This window comes from Arachis hypogaea, chromosome 17 (genome assembly GCF_003086295.3).
Source record: "Arachis hypogaea cultivar Tifrunner chromosome 17, arahy.Tifrunner.gnm2.J5K5, whole genome shotgun sequence".
Lineage (NCBI taxonomy): Eukaryota > Viridiplantae > Streptophyta > Magnoliopsida > Fabales > Fabaceae > Arachis > Arachis hypogaea.
This window is the reverse complement of record NC_092052.1, coordinates 133,173,414-133,190,455: the sequence shown is the minus strand read 5'-3', so window position 1 is coordinate 133,190,455 and position 17,042 is coordinate 133,173,414. Positions and strand designations below refer to the sequence as shown.

Here is a 17,042-nt window from a genome sequence, read left to right as displayed (position 1 = left end):
GGGCTTTCCCATCTGCTCCATAGAGGAGAACAGAGGAGAGAGATCTCAGGTCTACGACTCAATGGTAGATCTCCTACGATTAGTCATTTGTTCTTTGCAGACGACTCAATCCTGTTTTGCAAAGCTAATGAGCAGGAATGCCAGAAATCGCTAAAGATTTTGGAAGACTATAGGAAAGTTAGTGGGCAACTTATTAACTTCTCGAAGTCTTCAGTATTCTTTAGCAAAAACACTCTAACATAGATTAGAGATGCCCTAACTAAATCTCTACAAATTCCACATGTGGGCAGACAGAATAACTACCTGGGACTTCCAATAGTTGTACATAGATTTAAGAGGCAGACTTTTAATTTTATTAAAGAAAAGGTGGAAAGGAAGCTGCAAACATAGAAGAGATCTCTCCTATCCGTTAGTGGCAGAGAAGTTTTGGTGAAGGCGGTAGCTACTATAGTGCCTATTTATACATTGAGTTGTTTTAAGCTCCCTGATTCATTGCTTGAGGAAATACAAAAGAAGATTTTGAATTTCTGGTGGGGTTAGAGAGACTCAGAAAGGAGGCTACAATGGGTGAGATGGGATATAATTTATAGAGAGAAGAAGTATGGGGGGCTAGGTTTTAAGGATCTTAAAGCGTTCAATTTAGCTATGCTAGCTAAGCAAAGCTAGAAGATTCTTACCAAGCCTGAGTCCCTAATAAGCAAAATCTACAAAAGCAGATATTTTAAATATTCCTCTTTTCTACAAGCCCCAACAGGTCAGCAGTCATCATGGGCTTGAAGAAGTCTACTAGACAGAAGGAGAATTCTGTAGGAAGAAATCGAATAGAAGGTGGGAAGAGGCAACCGGATTAGAATATTTGAAGACCCATGACTAAGGAAGTTTAATCCTATTTCAAACTACTAGCAAAACAATCACAATCCAAATATGGTATGGGTAAATCAACTCATCAATAACTCCAGGCAATGGCCAAAAGAATCAGTTAAAACCATATTCAGAACCGATATTGCTACTGATGAGATCCTACAAACATCTATTTCAGAAGATGGAGAAGATAACATTACCTGGAAGTGGGAACGAAACGGACAATACTCGGTGGCTTCTGGGTACCGCACTGCTTTCAGATTTTCTCACCCTCCAATCCAACAACTCCCAAAAGTGTGCAGAGAGAAGAGAGTCTGGAATAGCTTGTGGGAACGTGTCCATCAAAGGTCAAAGCCTTTCTCTGAAAAGTTCTCCACGGTGGTCTGCTTGTCCGACACCGATTACACAGTAGGTTGCTGACGATCGAGGACGTCTGTCCAATGTGCCAAGAATTAGGAGAGATGGTAAGTCATTGCATATTAGACTATAAACTTGCAAGAGAAATTTGGAAAAAAACTGAATTTGAAAATTTTCTCACCTTCAACGGCTCTGAAGATTTCTGTAGGCGTTAGATGAAGCTTATAGAGGCGCTGAAGAGAAGACCCAGTTAGAAGACAAACACTGCTCTTGCTGTAATTCTCGCTTGGAAGAACTGGATAGTACAAAACCTTAAAACCTTTGAAGCTAAGGATTCTTTTACTGAAACTCCTTGAATAATTTGAGAAGAAAAATGAAAGGTAATTGCTACAATAGATAGATTCAGATTATCATATTTTAATACTTATAATGGGTTAATAATGTAATGGGTTAATGGGTAACCTTTTCAATACGACCTTTATATATCTTTTGTATATTTATTTTACAAATATAAATAAATATATAATTAACTTTGAAAAAAAAAAGGTAACCATACGAGTACGTTTATTTGTATTAGATTAAATTAAGGCATTAGTTTTAATTATATTTATCTAAATTTAAAATTCAAATTTTATAATTTTTAAATTTTAAGTTATTTAAATAATATTAGATAAAATAAAAAAAATCAAATAACATTGTAATATATCTTAGGTATAATTTTTTTTGGCTTTATTATGAGTGCACCGTGCATCCAAATTTTTTTTTAACTTGCAACACATTTTGGATACACGTACAATATCCAAATTTTATGTTTAATTGTTTTTTTATTCTGTATATTCGAGATATATAATATAAGTGTAAAATCGTAAATCTTCTATATATTACATATTTCAATAAATAAAATATTTAAATAATTTAAATAAAAAAAATTACTGTAATCACCATTAACATATACATAATGGAATTTACCGTTTAATTATCCAACTATATATACTTAGCAAATTTATTACAAGTCCCCTAAAAGAGAGACTACGACAATATACTCATATTTATTAGCATATGCATTGCAAAGCTAAAAAGTATCACTATTACTAGATCAAGATCTTTCAACCTTGAGCGCATAAATGCATGACCATACAATTGATTTTTGGTTATATATATATAGGCATGCTACACATACAAGTCTTTTTGACTTACAAGTCTTACAAGTTGCTACACATACGAGTATTTTAATCCGTTATTCAACCGTTTTCTGTTTTTAAAGCGTTACACTCACCATGTATTATGAACGACTCTTTCTCTTCCTCTTCCTCTTCCTCTTCCTCTTCCTCTTCTTCTTCGTTTTTTTTTTCAATTTTCATGGTTTCTGAAAACAAGCTTTGAAATCGTTTTGAAGATAATGGAACTTCAGAAATACACCCAAAGGATTACAGAAATACACCCAAATGATTACAAAAACTACACCCAAAGGATTTAAGAAATACACCCAAAATTCGTTGAAGTATACCTTATGCATAATTCAGAACTCTTTCTCTTTCTCCTCCTCATCTTCTGCTGTTTCTTCTTTTTCAAAAACGATTTCAGAGTTTGATATCAAAAAACAATGGAAATTGAGAATAACAAAGAAAGAAAACAGAGAGAAAAGCACGTAAATGAAGAAGGAGAAAGAGAAGGCAAGCAACAAAAGAAAAGAAGAAGAAGAAGAGGAAGAAGAATGTGCAGCAAGAAGAAGAAGGTGCAGTGAAACCGTGTAGTAACGGTTGAAGAAGGAGAAAAAGAAGGCAAGAAACGAAAGAAAAGAAGAAGAGGAAGAGGAAGAAGAACGTGCAGCAAAAAGAAGAAAGAGTTGCAGTGAAAACAGTTCGAAGCGTGTTAATATAGATGACTTGTAAAGATTTGTATAAAAAAAATGCTTGTATGTGGAGAATTTCTCGTATATATGTATATATATATATATATATATATATATATATATATATATATATATAATTTCATCAATGTTTTGCTTAAATTCTAGTGAAAAAACCGAACTAGCTAGTTAAGCTAGCGAGTTGGTCTCACTATATACGAAGAAGTCACATTTAATGGCAAGAGTAGTGGTGCGATAAGTTCATTATTACCAAGCAAGCTATAATTTATATCCCCAAAGGCATTAATCTTGAATAATGTAATTATTAATCAGAAACCAAATGTACTTAATAATAGAAAGAATTTATATATATATATATATATATGCATGTTTCACACATTATCCACTGGTGTTCCCTGCTAGTGCCCCTAGGCCCTAATTAGCTTCCTAATAATAAATCATAAATGTTTGAAGCTAGTAGTAACAATTAACAAGTAACAGCTATAGTCAACTTTTCCGGACAAATTCTTATATATATCCAACCAATTACATACGCAGATGTGGTAAAATAAGTGAGTTACGTACTTCATTCTGGGGAAATATAACCCAAGTCTCAGATTTAAACAGTATTTGTACTTCAATTCTGTTCCATATGCTGCGAAAATTCCACAAATAAAGAACATAAAAACTACGAGTTTCAAATTAATTAATGATTCTCCGTAAATATTACAACCAACTGATACACAACAAAACAATATAGGATAAAATGCGTTGGGCGAAAATGCCACAAAAGAGAGAAGACATATATATATAAACGAAGTAAGTTTACTATATGTATAATAAGGGAATCAAAACGAACTTTCCCTTTTTCTTCAAATGGCTATAGTAGTTCAAGTTCATAGCAAATTGAAAGGAAAAAAAAAAAGAAAAAGAAAAAAAATGTACATGGATATGGTGCTATTGCGGGGTGCGGTAGCTGAAATCTTCATGAAGAGGAGGATAAATCAGTGTGGTGTTATTATTATTAGAAGCACCACCAGTTTCTATTATCTTCTCATCATTAGTTACAGCCATTTCCTCTCCGTAAAAGAACTCCAATCCATCTAACCTTTGTGGATAATTATTATTCATGCAACCAGATGATGAACCAATATTATGATGACAATGAATTTGTTCTTCTTCATAAGAAGGGAATTGATGAAAATTCATGATGACCCCATCATCAAGTGGTGGTGGCTGATAATCCTCACTAAAATTGTTGTTGGAGAATCTTCCTCCGAGCTTGATAAGAAGTTTTCTGAGAGAGTCTTGGTCGTTGAAACTGGGCCCTTCATTGTTACTATTATTATCTTCTGCGTATGGCAACGGTGGTAATGGTGGTGGTGGTGGTGGTAGTGGCAGCATAGGCATATGCATGTGTGACCAATAAGTAGCAGTAGCAGATGATGATGATGATGATGAAAAATCCCCGGTAACACTAGTATTATTGGTTGTTGATGCTTGCTTTCTAGAACGTGGTTGTTGGTGGTGCTCTTTGTTATTATTAGTGCGGTGTTTTCCCAGAAGCTTCTTCTTGAGCTTGGTGTTCCAATAGTTCTTTATGTCGTTGTCTGTTCTTCCAGGCAACTGAGCTGCAATCACCGACCACCTATACATACACACAACAAAATTAGGGTTCATCTTCTTCAAACTAAGAATTAATTAATTAATTAAATTGAGTGTACCTGCTTCCAATAGTAACATAGAGGCTGCAAATGATGTTGTCTTCTTCTTCGGAGAAGCCACCGTGCTTGAGATTAGGGCGAAGGTAGTTGAGCCACCGCAGACGGCAACTCTTGCCACATCGCTTAAGCCCTGACATACAAAGGATGTGTTTCGTAAAAGGGAAAAAGCATGTTAGACCTTTTTGAAAGTTTCAATTTTTTGTTTGGCTAATTTTCTTCTCTGTAAACACAGAAATAATTTTGTTCATAAAATCACGTTTACAAGAAACAATAATTTTTAATTTTTTTCATTGCACTAACGTGTTTTTAGCCACTACCTTCAACATTTATTTTAAGCTAAGTATTGAATCAATCACTTTCAGAAGCTCATGAAAAAGTTTAAAATTCAAAACTAAGCTGTTCTTCTGAGCAGAAAGAAACTGAAACAAATTAAAAACAATACCGATCTTTTGGGGCAAAGCAATCCAGTTGCCACCAGTGCCGTGTTGTTCGATGTAGGATTTGAGTTTGGAATCTTCTTCTGGGGACCATGGCCCTTTCTTCACGTTTGCTTTGTCACAGCAAGGTGCCCTACCCATCTGATCTGATGATCTGATCTTCCTTCTTAATTAGATCAGAAACAGATAATTAATAATCAAGTGTTTAATTATTGTTAACTAATCGCTGTATGTAAAACTGGGGGCGGATAAGCATCATTCCAGGAAGTGAGCCTCCTGTAATATATATGAAGAGGAGGGGTAGTACGGTGTGTGGCAGAAAATAAATAAATAAAAACATATATATTGTAAACAGAAAATTCCAGAATTCTAGTATTGCCAGAACAGGGAATAAGGATTGTTCTTCTTGTCTTTCTCACACCCGAATATCATCAGTTATTCTTCCACATTTTTTTTTCAACTCTAGTAGTCTACTCTCCGCTCTTACATTATCTGCCACACTACTTTATCTTATCAGTATTAGAGTATTGCTATATTTATTTATAGTACTACAATTAATTATTCAATAATGATCTCATTATTATTAATAACGTGGGGAATAATTAACTAGTAATAAACTAAAATTATGCTGCACCTCGTGTTTTAAAACATTACACTCTTTTTTTTTTTCTTAAAAAGTTTCTCAAAAAACACAAAAGTGACAACAAAAAACTTGATTAGAAATGTATTAAAATGGTGTGAAGGGATATATGCGAATAAATTATTAATTTTTTATGTCAGGAAACTATTTTTTTCAAAAATTTAAACTAATAAAAAAAATAAAACAACATAAATAATTATATTTCTAACAATTTTTTTTCCTTAAACAAGAGTATTTTTTCGGATTTGCTTAGTTTTTATACAGATTTTTATTTATTTGTTTTATACTATTTTTTTTATTTTTTGAGTTCACTAATGATCGAATTTTAGATTTTTTAGACATAAAGCACTGACAACATGTTATGAAATATAAATTGATACGAAAATACAACATAAATAATTATATCTCTAACTCTCGTAAGAAGGATATCATTCTATGTTTAACATTTTTTTTCTCCATGAATTTCATATACTGATTATTATTTTCAAAGCAGTAGTTTCGAGAAGAAAAAGTATAGATAGATAATGAAAATATTAAACAATGTGAACAATAGATATATCAATGTTTAATTTATGTCCAATTTACTAGGTGTTCACATGTTTAATTCACTACGTAATGTGTTTTACTTGAATTGGACCAATTTTAAAATCCATTATTCATGTTGTTCAAGAAAATTATTGGTTATTTAGCATAACCCTTCGAAAAAGATAAAAAGATATATAGACTTCGAAAGGCACATCATTAATTGGTAGATGAATAGTATTGGCGTAACCGTATAATATACAGAAAATAAGTATGTACAAGAAATGATGTACAAGTACAACCACATACACATGTGAAAGGAGACCGGAATAGACAATTAATTAATACAAGAAATCATGCTTTGCAAACACTTTTTTAATGGTATAAAAATTGAACTTTTTTTTTATTTTTTTATCGTATATTTAATAAAAAAATAAAAATTATTATACAAAAAAAATGTGTTTTGTTAATTAACTTGGATGACTAGCTTTTCCTAGCTAGGGTCAGTAATTCACTAACCAAACTTCATCCAAGTGAAGAAATTAGAATAACAATGTGCATTATATTCCATGATATGCATGATGTTGAAATTTATTATACTAACTATCAAATCCATCTGATTGTTCTAAATTTAGAGATTCTAGAAGCAAATAAAAGAGAGAGGCAGGGCACTAGTGACATTGAAATTATGTTGAAAATTTGAAGCTATTAGGTTATTTTTCTTTTTCTTCTCCTTTTGGTTGGTGAACAAATGACCAACAACGCAACAAGAGAACGCCGTGACGACCGAGGCACCCATTACAGTTAATAAACATGTTAGAATATAATTAGGATTAATTATGACCAATTAGTATTATTTAGTATATCTGAATATTTATTATAGGAGATTACGACTTTATTATTACGATTCTCTTAGTACCTATAAATACTTTTTTATATTGTATCACTTCAAACAAACAATTTAAACACACTCAATAATATACCATTATTTCTCCAATTTAAACTTTTATTTCTAACATGATATCAGAGCAGCAATTAGAATATAATTAGGATCAATTATGATGAATTATATTCTAACAAAACAAATTCAAAATGAGGACATAAAAAAAGAAGCAGCAAATATGAATTCTATGAAGAAAGAAAAGATATCAAAGGTGAAACCTTATAAAAATCTGCACCTCCTAACCCTATACTACTTACTGAAGCAAAAGTCAAAACTCAAAAAGTCATATGTAGGTTCGCAAGAAGGGAGAAATTAAAGTGTAATAAAATATTCTAATATTATATAATGAACTTACAACAATATATACGTCATTTTATTATTAAATCAAATGTTAAAATATTGATATGAATTAAAATATGATATTAATATCTATCTAATATATACATATATTAATTTAGAGTTTAATTAGGAGGTTAATAACTTATTTTTTGCCACTATCACTATTTTTTTTGAAATTATATTTATTCTAAATTTTAAATTTTTTTAAAAAATGAGAATAAAAAATAGTTAATATTATCTAATTAAAAATTTATTATTTTTGGTAATTACTCGATTATCAACTCAATTTTTTTTTAGTTTATTTTTTTTAATTTAATAATTTAACAACATATTTTATTTTATACTTATAAACATTAATAGTTAACTGATAATAAAAAATAATCAAGTTTGATGACCGTTTAATATTTCTTAGAAGTTAATTTTCTATATTTAAGGCAGCTAATAACTAGTGGGTAGGAGGCATATATATATATATATATATATATATATATATATATAACATATTAGTTAGTTGACCTTAATAATCCCCTAACTAGCTAGGTTAGGTCCTTTCGTTCTATATACACTTTTGTGAAAGGTCCTGGACACATTTATCATATAGTATATTATTAGGAAAAAAGTTTAGTAAAATAACATTTTTATTGAAATTTAGTCTGCACTTAATTAATAAAAAAAATTAAATAATTTTATATCATTAGATATAATTTTATATAATTAAAAATATTAATAATAATTAACTGATAGCTACAAATCACAAAACATGTTGACTCCTAGTATTTTTCTATGATTATTAGTGCTTCACAGACTATCTAAATACTAGCGAGCCATGTAATTATAAGTGGTTGTTGCCCCGGATTTGTCTTCTTTGAGCTCTTTATTGACATCCTAATCCATGATTATATATATAATTCATCATTAACGATCATGCATGTTTCAAAACATAAAACAATGACGAAGTCAAAAAAGATGTGTAACCAGCTAGTTAAAGGGAAGGACGAGATTGAGAAAAAAATTTGGAAAGAAGTTTGAAAAGACATGGCTAACAATCCCGAAAATATGGTTTAGCGGAGATTAGAAGCAAGCTCTTGTAATAACAATATAATAATGATGGCATTAATAAAATAATTGGAGAGTAAGGACAAATAATTGTGCTGCTAAGTAGGGCAGGATTCATATATTATGTGCTGTAATTTCCACGCTTGATTTGACCTACGTCTTTGAAAAATAATAATTACATTAAATTCCTCGGTAGTAAGTATACAGCTGAAGCCAACTCCTCTCCAGGCTTCATTATCTTTTATCTCAACTTATCATCAGTATTCTAATACAATAATATATAGATATATAACAATAAGAAATTAAAAGATTATTGTATGTGTCCAAAGCAAAATGCATGTTTATGCATGATATATATGCAAGCAAGCAGAGAATCGTTTGACATATAAATTTTGTTAGCTGGTTCGTTATCTATGGTTTCAGGTAAAAATTCAGGTGAAGTCGACTTCAAGTGAAGTTGATACTTGAGAACCGTTAAATGATTTGACTGATTTGATTAAATTTTCATCTAACGGCTCTCAAGTATTAACTTCACGTAAAGTCGACTGCACCTGAGTTTCTACCATGATTTCAGATACATGGGTTGCGTGTATTTCGGCCGCTAGGTTCGTCCTTGGTGGTCCAACACAAGATTATAGTAGGATTGAAGGTTACTTTGACTTTGACACAGGGCCGTACAGTTCTATATTAAGAGTGAAAATCAAGGTAACCAACCATGTTTGAATTTCCATATGTAGCAGTACTAGAAATGGGACATAAGTTATGTTGTACATAAGAGTTTAGTACACACCAATAAATATATGACTCACATAAGTATGTGGTTTATATGTAGTTTATTTGAAAAAAAAAATAGACAAAACTATACATAAAAGAATTCACTGAAATTTTAAATATCTAAAAGATATTTTTATAGACAAAAGTAGGGACGGATCTCCAAATATTATCATTGGGGCCAATAACATATATAATATTAAAAAATTATGCAAAAATTATATAATGTAAAATGTATTACAAAAATATACCGATATATAATATATTTTAAAATACAAAAAATATGTATGTATTTTTTATTAACGAAGTGGTCGATTTTTCGTATCATAAAATTCATCGATAATAGAATCTGTGTCAATTTTTTTAACAAATTTTTTTAATATAATTAAAAGACAATTAGCAAGAAATTTATCTTTCATTTTGTTTCTGAGTTATTCTTCACAATATTCATAGCTAAAAAAGATCTCTCAGTTGTAGTAGTTGAAATATAGAGAATTAATAGCAAATGAATAAAGAAGAACGCTCACAAAAAAAAATCCACTTTATGATATTTGAAAAAAATTATTTAATTTAAAAATATTAATAATAATATCTTTTTAAATTTTTTTAATATTGATACTTACTTTTTAAATATTAGAAATTATTAATATTTAAGTTAGATTAGACTTTTATTTATATTTAACTAAATACTAAATAAATTTTTTAAAAAATTAAATCATATTTAATAACTTATTACTATTAATCCTTTTTTAAAAAAATTGGAGGGGGACCGAGGCCTCTACTCACCCCGTATGTCCGTCTCTGGGCAAAAGTGTCATATTTTAGTAAAAATTATGATATTTGTGAATTTTTTTTATGTATATTTTTCTCTATTAAAACAATATTTAAAATATTGTGATATTTATAATTTTTTGTTTGTATTTTTATCTATTCCAAACTTTTTTATATATACTTTTTTTTTCGTTTATCAAAAAAAAAAAACTAATAATCAAGAATTGGAATTGGAATGTTAATTAGAATAAGAAGCCATACTAAAATTGAAGGAACTGGATAACGGATAGAACGTATTGATCGTGTTTGGCTTAAATACGACGCTAGCTGTCCATTTGCATGGCTTGGTTACCCACACTCTTTCTTGGGCCCTTTTTTTATTCAATTTGTTGGGCCTTTTTTGTTGGATCAAGTTAACAACTAAAATCTGACCAAAAATCAAAATGACATAAAATGAATAATTTGTGTGTTGTGTGGGTGTGTACTGTGTAGTGCATAAATAATGTCTAAGATTAAAAATGTCTAATCCACTTGACTGGAAAAAAAAAAAAAAAACCGAATCTAATTAAAAAGAAAAAAAAACACACGCACACGCACTGTCTGAAGGATTCTGAAGCTCAAGTATATTGTGTGTATAACAATGTACATAATACACACTTCTTGATTATGAACATCATGATTATCACAATAGTAATAGATTTGTTTAATGACAAATTGGTAAATTATTAAAGCAAAAAGAATTCACCCAATTTCAATGATCCATCCCTTCTTATCTTCAATAGCACCCGTTTGAATTCCCAAAAGGGTATTATACAGCTCTTGACAAATAGTTCCAGAGCCCGTTTTATATTCCATCCTACATACACATTAAAAACAATTTTTGAGGGACAAAAAAAACTTGACATAGATCACAGAGAAAAATCCAAAACAGCTCCTGACAATTACCTCGAAAGACAACGAGGTCTTTGACAAAAGAAAAAAATCAACTCGGCCCTGATAATTATCTTGAAAGGACAACGAGACCTCTATGTCAAAAAAAAAGTCAATATTACTTTTTTTTGTCACAGGAGCTAATCAGTCCCAAAAAAATATATCAGGAACCAGATTGGATATTTTTTATTTTGGAAACCTCGTTGTCCTTTCGAGATAATTGTCAGGAACCGGGTGGGTATTCACTGTATATACGTGCTTGTTCCAAAATAAAGAGAGTATAGAGTAGTTATACTATATTATTTTTGTGCTACCTTGTATTTTGGTATGTGATGGCTCCGACTGGAGCAACACCAACAGCAGTTCCCGTGCAGAAAACCTCATCAGCCTCCATTAATTCATCCACAGCTACAGCACGCTCTTGTACCTCATAGCCGTGATCACGGGCAAGTTCAATGACGCTTTTTCTCGTGATTCCAGCAAGAATGGTTCCATTAGTACCAGGTGTTGAGATGCATCTTCCCTAATATCATTCATTCATTCAATATACTAATTAATAAGCAAGTTGCATGCTTTATTATTGATCAAATAATGAAGATTTTTACGTTAAAATTAGTTAAATACCTTGGCAATAAAAATGTTACAAGAAGAAACCTCCTCTAGATTCTTCTTGGTGGCTGAGTCCAGATACAACACATCCGAAAATCCATTCTTCTTGGCTCTAAGTTGCGCCATCAATACCTACATTCCATATAATTCATGCTACTAAATGCTCCTTTATTACATGCTTTTGAATTCTAGACACAAAGAAAAAACAGAGGAACGAGTCCATTGGGGTGCACGTACGTACAGGGGCATAATTAGAAATGGTTTTAACGCTGCCGGTGCCGCGGCGAGAAGCACGATCAAAATTCTCCTCCACGTACAAGTTGAGTGGTGCAGAGCCCTCCTGCTCAACCAATATTAATACATACATATAAAATTTTATTCGGAATATTGAAGTAATTGTAAGAACTAAGAAGTAGTAGAGTTGATGAATGACTTTGAAATAGTTGCGGACAGGGGAAGCATATATGAGGAAAGTGTATTCAGGTGCTGGAGCCAAACCCAAAACCGCACCGCTTCCTATAAGCAGAGGCCTAAGGTACAACGATCCTTTCCCCGGAGGAGGAACCTGCTCATCAATCATCATCATTATCATTCATTCATCATTCCAACTATGTCAAATTTCAAATGTAGTACAAAAAGTTAATACTCAATTTTGGCAATCGCACTTAAATTGGTCTATAAAATTTCAATTGACTTAAATTAAATTCCTAAATTTATAAGGATAAATTAACATTAACAGCGTGCTAATTTGGCACATTAATTTATTGTGTTCGATAAAATAAAAGGATGTTATTTTATGAGTGTTATTAGTGAAAAAGAAATACGTATATTTTGTGTATCCTGTCATTTTTAAAGTAACATGTAAGTTATCTTTTCTAATGTGTCATATTTTAATTGGATGTTTATTTTAACCTGAGTTACTTTAATCTTATGAGAGTTAATAATATCTTGAAAGACGGTGACAACCTAACAGAAGAAAATGAAACACCCAATAAGACGGTGATACTTAGGAAGCACAACGACGATGACAAAAGAGTGGGGAGGACTAAATGCAATTAGAGAGAGTTGGAGTACCTTTTTTAAAAGAATGATTTGGGAAGAGAAAATAAGACATCCAATGAAACGGTGATACTTGGGAGGCGTAATGACGATCAGAAGGAGTAAACGCAATTAGAGAGAGTTGAAGTACCTTTTTTAGAACAATGATTTGGAAAGAGAAAACGAAATCCCAATGAGATCGTGATGTTTGGGAGGCCCAACGATGAAAAATGGAGAAGGTAACTCAGGTTAAAATAAATACCCAATTAAAATATGACACATCAGAGAGGGTAACTTACATATTAGTTTAAAGAAGGTAGAATAACATTCACCACTGGTTAACGTGTTAAATCAGCACGCTGTTAACATAGATGAGTTTAAAAACTAACTACATAGATACATACATACCCAGCGCTTATTAGCCAAAGCAGTTTGTTTCAAAGCGTTGACAAATTGGTCAACGGAAGGGGCTTCCATGCACATTCTTTGTGCGCCACTCTTCATCCGAATGGCATTTTGTTCTGGACGGAACAGAAGCAGCTGCCCGTTCTCTTTTCTGTATGCTTTCGTGCCTTCGAATAACCCCTGCATACAATACAATTACCCCCACATACTTAATTATTGTTACCTTACCCCACTAACCATGCCACCGCTACAACAAATCTAGAAGCATCAAATTATTATTATTATAAAGAGAAAGTCTAGGGGCCAGCAATTTTTGTGTTTTGTAGCCAGCACTTAACCATTAAAATAAAAGTGAGTGATCTCTCACCATTAGATGTAATCTCACACCATTAAAAACACTATTGATAGTCAATTGATGATTACAAAACACCAAACTTACTGGCCCATAGCATTCCTCTATAATATACCTGGCCATAATTTAAGACAGCAGCTGATGGGCTAAGGTGAATGTTGCCATAAGGATTGAGTTGTCCATGTCCAAAATGCTGCCCCGCACCACATTTGTTTACATACATGTAATCAGTTGGCATTAGTCCAAATCCAAGGTTATCCCAGTCCACATCAGCATACTCATCATTTTCCCTTCATCAATCAAAATCCACACCCACCACCACGACTTCATTATTGTTTCCTTATATTATGTAGCACTATAACCATTATATCTATGTATTCTATTCATTCACCTGTAAGGTGCCGAGTCCGGAACTTCAAGAGAAGACGTCTGAGATGCATACCCATTGTAAGCTCCGATCTGATACATACAGTGTAATTTTGTAGTTACATATGAAAAATGATTATGTTAAGAAGGATAAATGCTTCAATACACGCACATACGTTGCATGCTGTGTTCCACAGGTTCTTATTTGGGGTTTACTCTTATACAGAGTAGAGATGTGTAGAAAATACGAAAAGAGTGACCCAACATGACACGTGGTGAGTCTCGTGACATAATGTATTGAAAAGTTTTCAAATGTACTAACACCGTATTTTAATAATTTTAATCTCTGATTTTAATTAATATATATTATATATATTTTTTATAATTGAGATCAATGGTTAAAATTATTAGAATACCATTGTATTTAATACATTTGAAATTTTTTTAAATATATTTATATACATTAAAAGTTTAATTCCTCTTTCTGGCCACAATAATGAAGTTTTTTTTTTTCTAAAGTTAGCAAACATAGGAGACTGACATTTAAGGTATAATATAACTAGCCACAAAAGTAAAGTTTTGCACTTTACTAGATACTAATAAGATACCATTCATACAAAGATATTTTATGAAAAATAATAATTAAAATATGAATAAGTGTTATATATATTATACTAAATTCAACTAAGTTAGTCCAATAAATTATTGATACAATAAAAATTATCTAAAGAAAAAAGAGGAGATATATAAAAAAAAAAATAAAAAGATTTTATTGAGTTTGATTAAAAAATAATTTGTTCACCTATTATTTTTCTCTTAGTTAAATAATCATCAATAATTTTTTATTAATATTTTCACATTATATTTTTTCAGTAATAGAAAACATGTCACTTTTTCAACTTTGTAGAAATAATGAGATTATGAGAAGAAAATAGTCCAACATCTTTATTAGTATTTAGTTTCATATTAAAGTACACATCTTAATCTTGTAAATTATGGTTTAGGAAGTAATTAGTTAGTCAGTTGAATTAGGTTCTATCATAAATACGTTTAGTCAAATTTTCAACGTTATCTATTTATTTGACAAAGACATTATATAAGGGCTATTTAAAAAAAAAAAAAGAAGAAAAATTCAATTATTGCACAATAGAATTTTTAAATAGAAATAAGATATATCATCTATAATAGACTAATAGTGTGACAATTATTAGTTGCATTATTTATATATTTTAAAAATTATTTTAATAATATAACAAAAATATATTTAAAAAATATATATTTAAATAACTTATCTTATCTGATAAATAGATCACAATATAAAGAACTTTCATAAAAAATAATAATAATATTTTAAATATAAAATAATTATATGTGAGTCTCTACCTACATAAAAAATACATTATCGTAGAAACTGACACCATCACGATGAGTCACGAAACGGAGTGAGGAACCGAGGAAAGAAGAAGCAAAGATAAGCTTGCATGTCGAATAACGGAAAAGCAAACAATAGAGAGAGAAAGAGATTGATGAATTGTTATCAATGAACTATAATAAAGGTGAAAATTGAATGTAGTCAATTTTATGTAAAATTAATTAATTTAATTAAATTTTTAATTAATAATTTTTTATTATTAACTTTATATAAAATTAGTTTTCATCCTACAATATAATATTAATATTTTTTTTTACTAAAGATAGGAGATTAGAATTCGCAACCTCTTAATTGAGTATGAGGAGACTATGTTATTTGAGCTATTACTCGTTGGCAATATAACATTAACACTACACATGCAGCAGCATCACAATTGAATGACAAATAGATCACAAACGAAAAAACAGCGGGAAAAAAGAATAAAGAAACTAATAGAAGCTAAGAATGATAGAAAGAAAACCTTGGAGGAAGAATTAGAATAAGGAGAAATAACGGGTGGAATAAGCAGCGATTTCCTGATGAAACTGGGGAAGCATAGAGCTCTTCGAATCATGGTGGTAGGTAGTTCAGATTAATAGGGTAGGAAGGGTAATTAGCAGAAGGAGGAAGCCCAGGATCTGAAGTAAAAAAAGATAAGCTCTGATCAATGCCTTTGCATATGGCAATTCAAACACGGAACCATGCGTTCCAGTATTTATACAACGCGACCAAACTTTGGTGGTAGATTTTTGTTCGCTTTTTTGGAAGAATGCATATGGAAAGTGTGTGTAATTTAATTTAAATATTTAATATATATATATATTGGAGAAATTATGGGAAAATGGATAGGAAGGAGTTGGCAGTAGTAGTACATCCAAAATGCCCCCATGACCAATATGTCTATGATATATCCACGTCAGTCCATATCCGCTTTGTTCGTAGTTACCTGGTGAATGCGAATTGGCGTGATCATTTTTGTTATTATTAGAAGCTTTAGAGGACAGTTTTAAATTTAATTTTATTGGTTATAGATTTAAAACCTTTGAAAAAATTTCAAGTGCATCGAAAATATCGATATTTCAGTTATTTTAACCGTTGATTTTAATTAATATATATTATATATATATTTTTATAAAACAACTGAAACACCAGTACTCTCGGTGCACTTGAAATATTTTCAAAACTTTTTTGGTGTAAATTTAATTTGTACTTCAACTTCAAATTCAAATTCTTATTATGTAAATTCTTTAAATACTTATATTTGACATTATCTTGTAACTAATAACACACGTCAAAATTTTCATCTTCTCTATTTTTCTATATAATATAATCGAGCCTCTAGTCTAATAAGCAATACTTAATCCTTTTTTCTATAACCAATTAACCATTACAACTGGCTTATCTTCTTTTTTTTGCACTTATCATGGATTTCAATCCTTCCTCATCACTATCCATCAAATTTTGGTCTACTTTTATTTATATATATATATAACACGTGTTTAAGAAGACGTTTTTTGTAATTCCAAAAAAGAAAAAGGGTCAGTTTGGTCAAAGTCAAGCATATGATATTATTAGAAAAAAATTATACCAATTTTAACGGCATCTCCAATATTTTATTTTAGTAATATTTTATTTTGAGTCTTATAAGATATTACATAAAT

At 30.6% G+C, this 17,042-nt stretch overlaps 2 protein-coding genes across 2 annotated transcripts; both read right to left on the bottom strand.

Annotated features, from left to right (window-relative positions):
* Positions 1-3,740: 3,740 nt before the first annotated feature.
* On the bottom strand, positions 3,741-5,740 carry LOC112767242 (uncharacterized). Its single transcript, XM_025813125.3, has 3 exons — positions 5,234-5,740; positions 4,792-4,921; positions 3,741-4,715 (listed from the first exon to the last, which is right to left on the bottom strand). Exons 1-3 carry the CDS (start codon positions 5,367-5,369, stop codon positions 4,025-4,027), a joined length of 957 nt encoding a protein of 318 aa, XP_025668910.1. The 5' UTR covers positions 5,370-5,740; the 3' UTR covers positions 3,741-4,024.
* Positions 5,741-10,876: 5,136 nt separating this feature from the next.
* Positions 10,877-16,266, bottom strand: LOC112766219 (branched-chain-amino-acid aminotransferase 2, chloroplastic). The gene is made up of 9 exons (XM_025812112.3): positions 15,863-16,266; positions 13,996-14,063; positions 13,720-13,894; positions 13,256-13,432; positions 12,243-12,374; positions 12,051-12,149; positions 11,825-11,941; positions 11,515-11,723; positions 10,877-11,126 (listed from the first exon to the last, which is right to left on the bottom strand). The coding sequence occupies exons 1-9, from the start codon at positions 15,953-15,955 to the stop codon at positions 11,012-11,014; spliced, it is 1,185 nt and encodes a 394-aa protein (XP_025667897.1). The 5' UTR covers positions 15,956-16,266; the 3' UTR covers positions 10,877-11,011.
* Positions 16,267-17,042: the final 776 nt, after the last annotated feature.

What these genes read in the sequence shown, in the direction of transcription:
- LOC112766219 (XM_025812112.3), bottom strand. Translation starts at nt 15,955, where the DNA reads ATGATTCGAAGAGCTCTATGCTTCCCCAGTTTCATCAGGAAATCGCTG. An exon ending in CTGTCCGCAACTATTTCAAA is followed by an intron (nt 12,150 to 12,242) that starts GTCATTCATCAA and finishes TTGGTTGAGCAG; the next exon opens with GAGGGCTCTGCACCACTCAA. An exon ending in ATCACATACCAAAATACAAG is followed by an intron (nt 11,127 to 11,514) that starts GTAGCACAAAAA and finishes ATGTGTATGTAG; the next exon opens with GATGGAATATAAAACGGGCT.
- LOC112767242 (XM_025813125.3), bottom strand. Translation starts at nt 5,369, where the DNA reads ATGGGTAGGGCACCTTGCTGTGACAAAGCAAACGTGAAGAAAGGGCCA. An exon ending in TGCTTTGCCCCAAAAGATCG is followed by an intron (nt 4,922 to 5,233) that starts GTATTGTTTTTA and finishes TTTGTATGTCAG; the next exon opens with GGCTTAAGCGATGTGGCAAG. An exon ending in TATGTTACTATTGGAAGCAG is followed by an intron (nt 4,716 to 4,791) that starts GTACACTCAATT and finishes GTGTATGTATAG; the next exon opens with GTGGTCGGTGATTGCAGCTC.